The sequence below is a fragment of the Camellia sinensis genome, chromosome 7, assembly GCF_055761805.1.
Source record: "Camellia sinensis isolate YWXY chromosome 7, ASM5576180v1, whole genome shotgun sequence".
In the NCBI taxonomy this organism is placed as follows: Eukaryota; Viridiplantae; Streptophyta; class Magnoliopsida; order Ericales; family Theaceae; genus Camellia; species Camellia sinensis.
In genome coordinates, this window is record NC_138967.1 from 91,433,848 (window position 1) to 91,449,320 (window position 15,473).

General features: G+C 34.7%; 1 protein-coding gene across 50 annotated transcripts in view; it reads left to right on the plus strand.

The window, feature by feature from the left end:
• LOC114310685 (galactokinase) overlaps positions 1-15,473 on the plus strand; it is a 79,022-nt gene that overhangs the window by 25,293 nt on the left and 38,256 nt on the right. For 24 of the 50 annotated variants that reach the window (XM_082878675.1, XM_082878674.1, XM_082878676.1 and 21 more), the window contains exons 2-7: positions 3,708-3,893; positions 4,196-4,330; positions 4,578-4,712; positions 8,235-8,279; positions 8,483-8,527; positions 8,624-8,703. In XM_082878675.1, the coding sequence (XP_082734801.1) occupies positions 3,708-3,893; positions 4,196-4,330; positions 4,578-4,712; positions 8,235-8,279; positions 8,483-8,527; positions 8,624-8,703 (626 nt within the window). Of the gene's footprint in view, positions 1-1,339; positions 1,398-2,267; positions 2,337-2,634; positions 3,037-3,707; positions 3,894-4,195; positions 4,331-4,577; positions 4,713-8,234; positions 8,280-8,482; positions 8,528-8,623; positions 8,704-15,473 lie in introns of all 50 variants that reach the window. The other 26 variants (XM_082878692.1, XM_082878695.1, XM_082878696.1 and 23 more) reach the window with 4 other exon arrangements.

A 15,473-nucleotide genomic window follows, 5' to 3' on the forward strand; every position in this document is an offset into this window, starting at 1 on the left:
TGCTAGATCAGGTCGAAATTAGATATGTGGTAGATCAAGTTTGAGAAAAGTTTTATGCTTTTATGTTTGATCAATTTTTATTGGCTAATTCGTTGTAGTTTCTTATGGATCTGTAAATTTCATGCTTTTATGTGTTCTTTGTTGTTATCTGTGTTGTTGTGGCATTTGTCATTGGTATAGCTGTTTGCTGCTGTCTTCCATGTATAATTGCAATATTATATGCAGTAGCAGATCAGGTAATTTGCAGAAGTGTCTCTTTGGTTTTGTATTTATTGCCATGAAAGATTTAATATATTATGATGGTGTTTGGGAAGTGAGTTTTTATGTAGATTTTATTGGATGTACGTTTTTATGAGATAAAAAATTTTTGGTGTTTGGGAAGATAGTTGGGTTTTTATGTGGTTGGATGTGATGTTTGTGAGAGAAAAAGTGAAATGATTATGGGGTTGGATGTGATATTTTGTTTGGATGTGTTTTTTTGGTTTTGCAAAACTTTTGTCTTTTAGTAGAAAAAATGAGAAAAAAATTTGGAAACTTGCTTCCCAAACACCACCTATATTTCTAAGCCTAGATTTTTCAACTGCAAAATAGTTATTGGTGTTCAGATTTACAGCTCACGCCAATAGTTGCTTTATTAATCAACTAAATCCGCTACGAAGCATAATTGAAATTATGTTGAACTTCTAACTTTTGAACTATATGTTCTACTACTTACCAGAATTATCTGTGGCTTAAAATATTGTAAATTTAACGTTTAAGCTTGGATTTGAATCCAGTGTTTCTTCAAACAGTTATTTGATGGATGACCCCATCACATCACTTGTAACATTTTCATCCTAACTTTCTAGCTCGGTATTGTAGCTAACTTTTCTTGTTCTTTTTTTTTTTTTTTTTTCCTGAGTTTGGACAGAAACTTCTTCCTTTGTTTGCAATTTGAATACACCTTATGTCTTTGGGTGAGTGACATCATGGAATTTATTGGCACATTGTCTGCAAGAAAATGTAACATTAATGACACAGGGCAGAATGTAGAAATTTCTTTCTATGACTATAGAGGTGGAACTTGCTAGAGATACTAGTGCACTGACTATCTTGTACTATGTTCCTAAAGAGGAGATATCATGCTAGGAGCATTGGATGAGAACTGAGATCTGAGTTTGGGTTGTTAATTCTCTCTCTCTCTCTCTCTCTCTCTAAGTTAAAAAGGGTTCATGGTCAACTATCTAGTCTGTACTTAGAATTGCTTTGCCAAATGTCTGTTTCGTTATTTGACATCACCTTGACTCTGAATGTTGAATGCTTCTTCTTTGACTTGGCATTAACTTCTGTATGAAAACAGGAAGGAGCAACGAAGGAAGAAAAGACACGTTTGTTTGGGTGGATATGGGTTTAGAAAGGTACTAATAGTCTAATAAAATTATTAATCTGATGTTTGGTTAAATGATTAAAGAACGGACTAATAATTTATTCGGATATGGCCTTTCACACATGATGGACTATTCAATTCCATAGAGTGAGATATAAATTTGAGGACTAAGCCTCCAAACGGACTATTCAATCCCACAGGGTGGGATATAAATTGGAGGACTAAGCATCTAAACATATGATAGGATACACAATCTAACGGGATTCGTAGTTCCAGGACTATTAGCGACAAAAATACTAATCTAACTTAATCTAGTCCACCAAATAAACATGGCCTAAAGTTAGCGCCAAAGATGGGCTAAAGTACTGGGGGCATTGGGGAGGAGGGGGGCTAGGGAAGGGTTGTAATAAGGGCAAGGTTCATTGGAATGATAATGGAGGGTGGCCGGAGATGGGGGGTGGGAGGACTGTTGGATAAACGATGTTGTAGGGTTGTGGGTCCAAAGAAAAGGTACAGTTAGGATTATAGTGGGTGCTCAAATAAAGAAAAAATAATGCAGAGGAATTTTGGTATAGGTAAAGAAAAAATGTGGAGATTATAAAAAGATCTAAACTTAAATAAGTTTATAAAATAGGACTTGTCACTAAATCTTTTTTTAAAAAAATGGATAAATTACACTAATTTTCCTTTAGATTTGGAAAGAAAAAAAAAAAAAAATACTGAATACTATGAATTTGTTATAATTACACTTCTTTAAGATTTTAATTCCACATTTGCTCCGTACAACTGAGACACTTCCATCCTACAGTCTGGTAGATGAAGACTAATTGACAGTAAAATGTCCATATTGTGAAAACTTCATTTTTTTTTGCTGATTCTAATGTCATTGTTTATTTTACAGAAAGAAATTGCGCAGCTTACATGTGAATGTGAACGGCACATTGGGACACAATCTGGTGGCATGGACCAGGTTACATAACCTCCATTACATGCTCTTGAATTTTATTATAGTTTTCTTGAACCTTCAGGGCTTTACTCTCAATAGTTTGACATCATCCAAACATACTCCAACTCTTACAAAAACATATTTCTCTTGTATATTGCAACTTGCTAATTTTTAATACATTTTAAGGAAGAAGTCCTTTGTTAAGTTGGTGGCTAGTGTTATTTGTCCTTGTTAGGGATGGATAACGGTTTATTCGATCCGCACAATTCGTCCAAACTGATTCTATCCGCACAAATCTAACCCAACGCGCATGCATAAATAGGGCGAGTGCAGGTCTATTTTTCCATACAAAATCGGGTTTGGGTTAGACCCAACCCTACCCGTGCAAATCTGCAACCCGCCCGAATGATCCGCAGCATATGCTTAAACGAAAAAAAATCTGGGTATGCCTCTCTCAAATTCATTTTTTTATACTCCTTTCTCTCTCTACCAAGCTGTCTCTTTTTTTCTCTCATCTGCTGTATCTCACTCTCTCTCTCTCTCGCCTACCTCTCTATTCATCTCCTTCCCGTCGCCATCGCTCTCATCTCCTCTACCGCTGCCGTCGTCTCTCCATCCGCTCCACTCCTCCCTGTCGTAGTGTCGCCGTCACCCCAAACCAGATCTAGAGATGGCACATCTGGAAGATCTACAGCAAAAAAAAAAAAAAAAACAAAAACCGAAGGTACCTAGATCGCCCAAATCTCGCCTCTCCTCCATTTATTTATGGTTTGCAGACTTGTTTTGTTGTGGGTTTGTAACTTTTTTGCTTATTTTATTTAATACAAGAATATGCTTTTGGTTGTGTTGTTGTGTTGTGGGTTTGCAAAGGGGTTTGTAACATTTTGCTTTGATTATTTAATAAAAGAAAATGTTTTTATTGTTGAATAATAATAATAATAATAATAATAATAATAATAATTTGTTTTAAGAAAACAAAACTTCGGAAAAAAATAATCTGTTTAATAATAATCTGAATAATAATAATAATGTACTTAATAATAATCTGAATAATAATAATAATAATGTGTTTAAAAAAAAACTGCTGAAAAAAATCTCTCAAAAGAAAAAATCTCTCAAAAATAAAAAAAAAATAATTCACAAACCGCTCGCAACAGCCCGCGCAACCGCATGATCCACCTGTTCAATCCGCAACCCGCAATGCGGGTGGACGCGGTTCCATTTTTTCCCAACCTGCCCCGCATCGGGTGGGTCCAACCCGTCATCCGAACCGCACGAAACCGATTCGTGAGTAGGATTTTAGTTATTTTAATGACTATCAAACGTGTTCATATTATTTTTGTTTGGGTCAGACTGGCCACAACCTATCAGTCTATAATTTGATTCACCTTGCAGGCTATCTCTGTCATGGCTCAATCTGGGTTTGTGGAGTTGATTGATTTCAATCCCATTCGCGCAACTGATGTGCAGCTTCCTGCTGGTGGTTCTTTTGTAATAGCGCATTCATTGGCCGAATCCCAGAAAGCGGTCACTGCTGCTATAAATTACAATAATCAGGTTGTTGAATGCCGTTTAGCTGCTGTAAGTTTTATTTTGTTTCATTTTATTTTTTGATAGTTGGTGTATATTTTACTTTATATTGCAATTTGGTTGTTTGTTATTTATCAAAAAATAAAAAAAAACTTTATATTGCATTTTCTATCAAAATGACCGAAAGCATTAGTCTATGGATTCAATAGCCATTGTGAAGGCTCCTAATTTTAAAATCTACGAGGTCTATTAGCTAAATTGTCCTCCAATGCAATAGTTTATAGACTTCCAAATGCTTTTAGCTTTTTACTGTTAAACATGTATTGTACTCTTGATATTGGGTGGTTCTGCAGATTGTTCTCGGTATAAAGCTTGGAATGAAACCTCAAGAGGCAATATCCAAAGTGAAAACTCTTTCTGATGTTGAAGGGTTGTGTGTATCATTTGCTAGCAGTCGTGGATCTTCTGATCCTGTCGTTGCTGTGAAGGTATGTATTTATTTATTTTCTGCAGTAAGGCTGTTTTAATCATTTGTTTTTGTTTTTAATGATGCCTCTACTTTGTGCAACACCATCAGAGGTGGTTGTGATCATGGATTTTCTGTGTACCTGTATAACCCCATTAGAGGCTCATTAGATTATGGATTTGTGTAACTTATTGTTCTTTCCAAGTAAACATAAACATTTTTATCCACCAGTATGTATCGGGTTATAGTAGCTTGTGTCATTGCCGCAGGAACTTTTGAGTGAAGAACCTTATAGAGCTGAAAATATTGAGAAAATCACTGAGGAAAACCTGCAATCAATCTTTGCCGATTCTCCAACTTCTTCGGATGTGCTAAAAGTGGCCAGACTATATAAGTTATTCCAGGTAACTTTTTTTACAGTAGCTTTTATTCCAACATCATGATTGAGTTATGATTTAAATTTGTGAGCACAGAATGCTGTTATCCATCGTCTCTGTTTTTGTTAGTTATGAATTATTATTAAAATTTCGTCTGGATTCATAAGGGTGAATGTTTGCTAATTTTTCTTCCTTCAAATCCTGGATTAAACGTGGTAGGTAGAAGGGGCCATTTATGGAAAATTTTCTTCCATATGTGCATTACCTGCATTTTTCTTCATGTATTTTTGGGATGAAGTTTTGGTTATATTGATCCACTAGTTTTTTTATTTTGTTACACAAAATCGATAGTCGCAATCTATTATTCACTAGTCAGAGCATGTTACTAACAGTCAAAGAAGAACACAACTCATAATGATACCTCTAAAATGGTAGAGAAATAAATTATAAAAAAACACAAACACAAGCACAGAGGAACAAATTTAATTTCAAAGAGAGAAGAAAATATATGGTGCCACTACAGTATTGTCATATTCAAATCTATTGCTGCAAACAGGGAAAAGGAAGTTGTGCAATTTTCTTTCCGTATATGAGGTAGTGCGAAGAGAAAAACAACATATCTGTGCAGATGCAACCACTAGAATCAAAACAAATGGCAATCATAAATCAAGGTTCTAAATTATATTTGGTCTGGCCGTGAATGAAGGAAACTAAAGCAAACTTTTCAAATACAATTAGCTCTTAAATTGTAACAATATAGTAACATACAAGTGGTGATATGTTTTGGTAACAAATGAAATACAAAATCAAACATGTCTGATAGTTTGAAATTTAAATTCCAATTTCTTGTTTGTGATGGGCTAAAATAACTCATCATATACTAAAATAGTCAACAAAATAAAACACTCATTACATTACTCTTTTTATTTTTTTACACGTGTTTTTATTATTCCCAAACGATACCATGTAATAAATAAATAAATAAATCGGATCTATATCTAAAACATAGTTTGAATAGTTTTTATTTTTATAATCTGTAACTTGAGAAGTTAACTATATACAGAAATTGATTGTTCTTAGAGAAATACTGTTTAGCACTGTCTTTTCCATTACATCGTCCTTTTTTACTCACTTGATTTCGGTGAACATAGGCCAATTCCATTGACGTATCCTGATTGTTAAATCATGAAAGAATGAACGGATGTGAAACAAGCGAAAATCTTAAAATTTAAGGAAAATGAACAAATCGTAGTTTTACTTACCATGAAATGTTGGTGAATTTGAATCTGCTCCTTCAGAATCCATAGCTATGAAATCAACAATTAATCATCACTATATAACACCAATGACACATCCATATATCCGTACATATATATATCATGTATTTATGTTTGTGTATATGTGATGAACTCATATCACATCATAACAATTAATCAGCACAGTGAATGGATGTGAAACAAGCGAAAAACTTATAATTCAAGGAAAATGAACAAATTGTACTATTACTTACCATGAAATGTTGGTGAATTTGAATCATCTCCTTCAGAATCCATATCTATCAAATCAACAATTAACCATCACTATATAACACCAATGACACATCCATATATCCATACATATATATCATGTATTTATGTTCGTATATAAGTGATGAAGTCATCCCCATAACACATCCATATATCATAACAGTCTAACAGATCCATATAGTAGTACTTTGAAGTTGCTGTGTTTTAGTTTTGCGAGAGAGAGAATATGTGTGTGTTTGGTTTTGAAATGCTTTTGAATGATAAACTCATAATACCACATCATAATAGTCTAACAGATCCATATAGCATTACCTTGAAATTGCTGTGTTTTGGTTTTGCGCGCGAACGCGAGAGAGAGAAAGTATGTGTGTGTGTTTGGTTTTGAAATGCTTTTGAATGATAAACTCATAATACCACATCATAACAATCTAACAGATCCATATAGCATTACCTTGAAGTTGCTGTGTTTTGGTTTCGCACGCGCGTGTGAGAGAGAGAGAAAGTATGTGTGTGTTTGGTTTTGAAATGCTTTTGAATGATAAACTCATAATACCACATTATAACAATCTAACAAATTCATATAGCATTGCCTTGAAGTTGCTGTGTTTTGGTTTTGAGAGAGAGAGAGAGAGTATGTGTGTGTGTTTGGTTTTGAAATGCCATTGAATTGAATTCTGAAGCGCGAGGGGTTTATAAGGCAGTTTCTATTTTTTTTATTTTATATTTTTTTTATCGAAGTTTCTAGCACAACACCAACCCCATGGGAGTGGTGTGTGGCAGCTGTTGGTTGGTTTCATGTGTTTGCCATCATGGTTTTAGATGCCATATATACTGTACAGCAGGTACTTAACGAGATTAGAGAAAGAACAGGGCAGAACACAAACAGCGATGAAATGAAGGCTTTCGAGCAGCTTTACCTACACCAACCCTTTAGAGGTACCGAGCCTTTTGTGCTCTAGCGTAGAGTGAACATTCCTCGAATAAAAAACCTTAGGGAAAGAGACGAGATGCGCTAGTGAGATGTGCCTGTTGCTGATCCTCAGTCGCAAGGTCTTAAGGAAAGAAGGAAGGTCTGATGCATTTATCTGAGGGCGGGGAGTTCATGCAAAGGGGAAGATTCAGAGTCGACTATGCGGGTTATGTCCAACATTCCTCGAGTTACAAACCTTCGGGGAATCACTCGATCCCTTGGATAGCTCAAGGACACATGTAGAGTGTGCCGGAGGAAGGAAAGAGAGACGTGCTTTCTGAGGTGCCGAATGGGATGCATTTCATGTGAACCAATTTTCCCCCTCGTATCGGCCTGTTTTTTTTAATTTTTATCAGTCAGTTCTCGTATCGGCCAGTTTACTGTAACGATTACAAATTAATATGTAATGAGAACTGACTGATAAAAATAAAAACTAAAAAAAAAAGCTTCAGAATGCAATTCAATAGCATTTCAAAACCAAACACACACATACTCTCTCTCTCTCGCAAAACCAAAACACAACAACTTCAAGGTAATGCTATATGGATTTGTTAGATTGTTATGATGCGGTATTATGAGTTTATCATTCAAAAGTATTTCAAAACCAAAACACAGCAATTTCAAGGTAATGCTATATGGATCTGTCAGATTGTTATGATGTGGTATTATGAGTTTATCATTCAAAAGCATTTCAAAACCAAACACAAACACACTCTCTCTCTGGCACGCGTGTGCGAAACCAAAACACAGCAACTTCAAGATAATGCTATATGGATCTGTTAGACTGTTATGATGTGGTATTATGAGTTTATCATTCAAAAGCATTTTAAAACCAAACACACACGTATTCTCTCTCTTGCAAAACCAAAACACAACAACTTCAAGGTAATGCTATATGGATCTGTTAGACTGTTATGATATATGGATGTGTTATGGTGATGAGTTCATCACATATATACGAACGTAAATACATGATATGTATACATATATATGTATGGACATATGGATGTGTCATTGGTGTTATATAGTGATGATTAATTGTTGATTTGATAGGTATGGATTCTGAAGGAGATGATTCGAATTCACCAACATTTCATGGTAAGTAATAGTACGATATGTTCATTATCCTTGAATTTTAAGTTTTTCGCTTGTTTCACATCCATTCACTGTGATGATTAATTGTTATGATGTGATATGAGTTCATCACATATACACGAATATAAATACATGATATATATATGTATGGATATATGGATGTGTCATTGGTGTTATATAGTGACGATTAATTGTTGATTTGATAGCTATGGATTCTGAAGGAGCAGATTCGAATTCACCAACATTTCATGGTATAAGTAATATTACGATTTGTTCATTTTCCTTGAATTTTAAGATTTTCGCTTGTTTCACATCTGCTCACTCTTTCATGATTTAACAATTGGGAGACATCAATGGAATTGGCCTGTGTTCACCGAAATCAAGTGAGTCAAAAAGGACGATGCAATGGAAAAGACAGTACTAAACGGTATTTCTCTAAGAACAATCAATTCCTGTATGTAGTTTATAGCGATCCCGGATTTACCCTTGTTGTATAGTGATCCGGACATGTGTCCGTGGATGTTGGTAGTTGTTCATTATCTTGTTTACATCCTTTCTTACGTTGTATTTGAGTTATAGGATGTGTTGAGCGGGTTTGTTACAGGTTGGTTGAGTTTAGAAACCAAAACTAGTTGCCCAGATTTTTGGCCTGTACGCTCGAGCGGAGGTGTTGGCGCTCGAGCGTAGATTACGTCCATCCAGTATCTTGTTGTGCAGTGTTGTGAGCTCGAGCGTAGGGTTGGGAGCTCGAGCGGAGTCCTGGTTCTGCAAAAGTGCTGGGCGAGTGCATTCTGCGCTCGAGCGGGAGGTTGGCCGCTCGAGCGGACGTCTGTGAGTGGACGCTCGAGCGGGGTGTTTTACGCTCGAGCGGAAGACTGGGTTTAAGTCCCGAAATTGTGACTTTTCAAATCACTTTTTGCTTTCTCTTCTCTCTCTTACTTTTCCAAAAGCACCATTGTTGAGCCTCTCACTCTAGATACTACCTTCTCTCTAGGTTTTGATCTAGTAGGAGTGATTTACTCACCTTTGGCCTTTACAAAAAGGTTGTTGATCGTCGAGGGCTTCTTTTTAATCTGAAAATCTCGGGTTTTGGAGCACGTTGGGTTTTGTCGTCTTCTCCTTTGGGACTCCGAATTTGAGGTAGGGATATCCTACTCCTCTCTATGGGTTTTGTCTTTAAATTTTGGTATTTTGAGATGTTGGGCTTGGTTTGGTAATTTTGTGAAAGTTTGGGGCTTTTGTGCAATTATCCAAAAGTTGGGGTTTCATTCATAATAAACCTAGATGCATGTTTGGCATAGAAAAATGGAATGATTGTTGAATCATTGATGAAAATGGGACCTAAGGGTTGAAATAGTAATTATGGAAAATGGCCTAATTACATTGTTTAATTAATTGGGATAATTAATTGGTGAGAAATGAGGAAATGAAATGTTGATTGAATATCCATTTGTGCATTTATTTTCTGTTTTAGAAATAACTGCTTTGGGCTATCGGTGGAGGATAGTCGTGATTGTTGTAGACAATGTATGTTGATTAGGCAAACTGAAACTAATCAATGGAATGTGTTATGGAACTTGACAGTTGCTAGAATACATTAATTGTTTGTATTGTGTGATTGTATATAGAACCAATGTGTTTATATACGTTATGTGTAGAGGAGGAGATAGGGGATGTACTCCGCGGTTTAGGGGAAGATAGGGGATGTACCTCTAAACCGGATAGGTATTTGGAGGAGATAGGGGATGTACTCCGTAGACAGAGCTCATATGCTTGTCTAGAGAAGTGAAGATAGAGCTCATATGCTTATCTTTGTGAAGTGAAGTGTGGATACAGCTTGTATGCTTATCTGTGGATATTGTTGATATACATATCTGTTGTAGAGTGTGGATACAGCTTGTATGCTTATCTGTGGATATTGTTGATATACATATCTGTTGAGAATGTGGATATAGCTTTTATGCTTATCTGAATGTGAGATATAGTTTTTATACACATCTGTGGAAATGATGATAGAGCAAGTATGCTTATCTGTTGTTAAAAGGAAAATGAAAAGTAATTGGGACTTGTAAGTCGTTGACATAAATATGTTATTTATGTGACTGTATCAGTGTTGACCAACTATCAATTGCTAATGTTTTAGTCATTGTCCATGGTTGGTTTAGTATATTTCTACTGGGCTGTGGCTCACCCTATATGGGAATATCATTTTCAGGTGCAGGAAGCATGCCACCTCCAAGGACATAGCTGGGAGGCTTGTGGCGGGCATAGTTTTGTCGTTTTACTTTGATTTATTACATGTAATTTCAAGCCAAGGGCTTAATGTGTAAACGAGTTAGAACCCTTTGTTGTAACCAAGTGTTAACTTGGAAAGCTGTAAGCCCGTAGGGCATTTTGTTATGAGATTAACATGTAATACTTATGTAACGGAATTCTAATGAATGAAAGGAATGTGGTTAGTTTAAATGTAAATGCATGTCTTATCTGGTGGGTTTATTGTTATTATTTTGAGGGCGTTACATAGTTAACTTCTCAAGTTACATATTATAAAAATAAAAACTATTCAAACTATGGGTTGGGTATAGATCCGATTTATTTATTTATTTATTACATGGTATCGTTTGGGAATAATAAAAACACGTGTAAAAAAATAAAAAGAGTAATGTAATGAGTGTTTTATTTTGTTGACTATTTTAGTATATGATGAGTTATTTTAGCCTATCACAAACAAGAAATTGGAATTTAAATTTCAAACTATCAGACATGTTTGATTTTGTATTTCATTTGTTACCGAAACATATCACCACTTGTATGTTACTTTATTGTTACAATTTAAGAGCTAATTGTATTTGAAAAGTTTGCTTTAGTTTCCTTCATTCACGGGTCAGACAAAATATAATTTAGAACCTTGATTTATGATTGCCATTTGTTTTGATTCTAGTGGTTGCATCTGCACAGACATATTGTTTTTCTCTTCGCACTACCTCATATATGGAAAGAAAATTGCACAACTTCCTTTTCCCTGTTTGCAACAATAGATTTGAATATGACAATACTGTAGTGGCACCATATATTTTCTTCTTTCTCTTTGAAATTAAATATGTTCCTCTGTGTTTGTGTTTGTGTTTTGTTATAATTTATTTCTCTACCATTTTAGAGGTATCATCATGAGTTGTGTTCTTCTTTGACTGTTAGAAACATGCACTGACTAGTGAATAATAGATTGTGACTATCGATTTTGGGTAACAAATTAAAAAATTAGTAGATCAATTTGTTGTGACAGTTGGTCATACAGTTATTTTCTTTTGAATAGCTTTTCCTTTGACCATTAGTCTCCTGTGACCGATTATAGGTTTTTTTGAACAAAGGCATGCATAAGAGTGGTCATATTGGATTTGAATAGATTCATCCTATTTCTCAATACTATATTATTCAACTCAAGGTCTAGAATTATCCACACACTCTCAAAAACTCTCTGCCGCTGTGGTACATACACGGTCTCTCACCATATACTTGCAGAGTGTTTTCTTTGATTGAAAGATCATGGAGTTAAGTATAGACTCTTTTGTCACTTGTTGGAAGTGTTCTAAAGTATGAATACATATTTATAGTGGCTAAGTTTTTGAATCCATAGGTTTTCTTTTATATGTTATGAGTTTTGATGCAAGTGAGTTATATAATTTTTTGTATTATGTGTGATGTTTGAACAAATCGGTGAATAGTTAAATTTTGAATAGATATGGATACTTTTGGATAAATAATATATTTTTAGTAAAAAAAAAATAAAAATTGGACTAATGTATTGACACAATAAAGTATATAATTGTTGTTTCTTCTCTTATTTTATCAATTGTGTTTTGTGGGATGCTCGTAAACGTTGTTTGTTAATAAATCTTTTTAGACAAATTACAAAAGTAGTTCTTGTATTTTAGTTTTTATGTCATTTTAATTTCTATAATTTCAATTGACTCAATTTCAATCATGAATTTGTGATTTTGTTTTAATTTGGTCTAATTAATTACAACTCTTAACATTTTTGTTATGAAAAATATACATACAAGTGGCATGTATCATATTTTTTAAAAGCAAAATTATAAAATTACTTAACTCAGTGAGCTAACTTAAATCAATTTATTGATTATTTTTCATCAACAACACTAATAACATTATTAATTGGATTAAATTGACACAAAATTTAAAATTAATGGTAAAAATTGAGTCAATTGAAAGTGTAAAAATCAAAATGATACAAGAGATAAAATGTAAGACTACTGTTATAATTTACCCAATATTTTTAGTTGAATTTATGACGTGTTCGGTGTAAAAAAAAGTACAAGAAAATAATTAAAAAAAAAGTCATGACTTTAACAGCTGAGTAGTTAAAAAAAAAAAACAACTGACCCGACACCCGAGTTATAAATAATTAAAAAAAACAGCTGAGTAGTCAAATTATCACATACTTTTATTTAAGAAAAAATAAATATATAATCTAAATTCATTCAGTGTTGGTCTAACATAGATAAGTTAATTTTGAAAAATGCTAATCTTTATGAGTAAGATTCGTGACATAAATTTTACGGCGAAATATTAATAAATCTCTAATAATAATCCATTAGACTTAGTTTAGTTAGTCACCATACTTTCCTCTGAGCATCACAATGGGTGTGTCAGTGGGTGTGCCAGTGTGCCAAATTTTGGCCAGCTAAAAACACTGTTTTGTGCTGCAATGAAGTTGCTAACTTGTGTATTAGTGTTAGCCATTAGCATTTTAGACAACGAGAGAAAGAGGGCATTGGGTTTCCTGCAAACCCAAAAAATATAGTATTATTTTTCAATTACAACATAGACAATAGCATTAAAAAAACAAAAATGCAAAAAAAAAAAAAAAAACACATTAAACATTAATGCTAAAAAAACAAAGCCCAACAAGTTAAAAAAAAAAAAAAAAAAGTTAACCAATGGACCGGTCGGACTTCTAGGCAGATGTCTCGGCGGACGACCCAATCCGTTGTGGTATATAAATGCGCACCACACCTTAACATATTCATTGCACCACCACTCACTCTCTAAAATTAACAAATTCTTAACACACTTTACTACACATTTTTTAGGCTTCACTTTTGTTACTTTTTGTCATATAACACACTTTAACAAACAATTTTAGCCATCTCATTGTAGATGCTCTTAGGGCTTAGTCCCTAGGGAGGTCATGGGTTCAATTCCTAATTGAAGGAGTTGAATTAAGGGAGTGCAAGCATTTAGATATTTTGTTAAGGATTGAGAGATTTTTTTCCCGTAGGTACTAATCTAGCAACTAACATTTGCTGATAAAAAATAAATAAATAAAAATCTCGAATAGTGATTTTAAGAACTGTTTGGTCTTTTTTTTTTATTTTGTTTTTTAATTAATGGATTCAAAAGTCATATTCTAATGTGAATTACATAAAGGGTTAAGTATGAACGGGCATGTGCTATGTGTTGAGAGACAAATGTGAGTTTTTTTAAACGTAACATTCCGTTGTAACATATTAAAAGTTTATTTAGTGTACTTTTTTCAAACATAACTATAGCGATCCCGGGTTTACCCTTGTTATACCGTGATCCGGACATGTGTCCGTGGATGTTGGTAGTTGTTTATTATTTTGTTTACATCCTTTTACTTCGTATTTGAGTTATAGGATGTGTTGGGCGGATTTGTTTTAGGTTGGTTGTGTTTAGAAACCAAAACTAGTTGCCCAGATTTTTGGCCTGTGCGCTCGAGCGGAGGTGTTGGCGCTCGAGCGGGTAATACACCCATCCAGTATTTTGTTGTGCAGTGTTGTACGCTCGAGCGTAGGGTTGGGAGCTCGAGCGGAGGCCTGGTTCTGCAAAAGTGCTGGGCGAGTGCATTCTGCGCTCGAGCGGGAGGTTGGCCGCTCGAGCGGAAGTCTGTGAGTGGCCGCTCGAGCGGGGTGTTTTACGCTCGAGCGGAGACCTGGGTTAAAGTCCCGAAATTGTGACTTTTCAAAACACTTTTTCACTTTCTCTTCTCTCTCTTACTTTTCCAAAATCACCATTGTTGAGCCTCTCACTCTAGACTCTACCTTCTCTCTAGGTTTTGATCTAGTAGGAGTGATTTACTCACCTTTGGCCTTTACAAAAAAGTTGTTGATCGTCGAGGGCTTCATTTTAATCTGAAAATCTCGGGTTTTGGAGCACGTTTGGTAATTTTGTGAAAGTTTGGGACTTTTGTGTAATTTTACAAAAGTTGGGGTTTTATTCATAATAAACCTAGATGCATGTTTGGCATAGAAAAATGGAATGATTGTTGAATCATTGATGAAAATGGGACCTAAGGGTTGAAATGGTAATTATGGAAAAGGGCCTAATTACATTGTATAATTAATTGGGATAATTAATTGGTGAGAAATGAGGAAATGAAATGTTGATTGAATATCCATTTGTGCATTTATTTTCTGTTTTAGAAATAATTGCTTTGGGCTATCGGTGGAGGATAGTCGAGATTGTTGTAGACAATGCATGATGATTAGGTAAACGGAAACTAATCAATGGAATGTGTCATGGAACTTGACGGTTGATAGAATACATTAATTGTGTGTATTGTGTGATTGTATATAGAACCAATGTGTTTATATACGTTATGTGTAGAGGAGGAGATAGGGGATGTACTCCGCGGTTTAGGGGAAGATAGGGGATGTACCTCTAAACCGGATAGGTATTGGGAGGAGATAGGGGATGAACTCCGTAGACACAGCTCATATGCTTGTCTAGAGAAGTGAAGATAGAGCTCATATGCTTATCTTTGTGAAGTGTGGATACAGCTTGTATGCTTATCTGTGGATATTGTTGTTATACATATCTGTTGAGAATGTGGATATAGCTTGTATGCTTATCTGTGAATATTGTTGTTATACATATCTGTTGAGAATGTGGATATAGTTTTTATGCTTATCTGAATGTGAGATATAGTTTTTATACATATCTGTGGAAATGATGATAGAGCTAGTATGCTTATCTGTTGTTAAAGGGAAAATGAAAAGTAATTGGGACTTGTAAGTCGTTGACATAAATATGTGATTTATGTGATTGTATCAGTGTTGACCATCTATCAATTGCTAATATTTTAGTCATTGTCCATGGTTGGTTTAGTGTATTTCTACTGGGCTGTGGCTCACCCTATATGGGAATATCATTTTC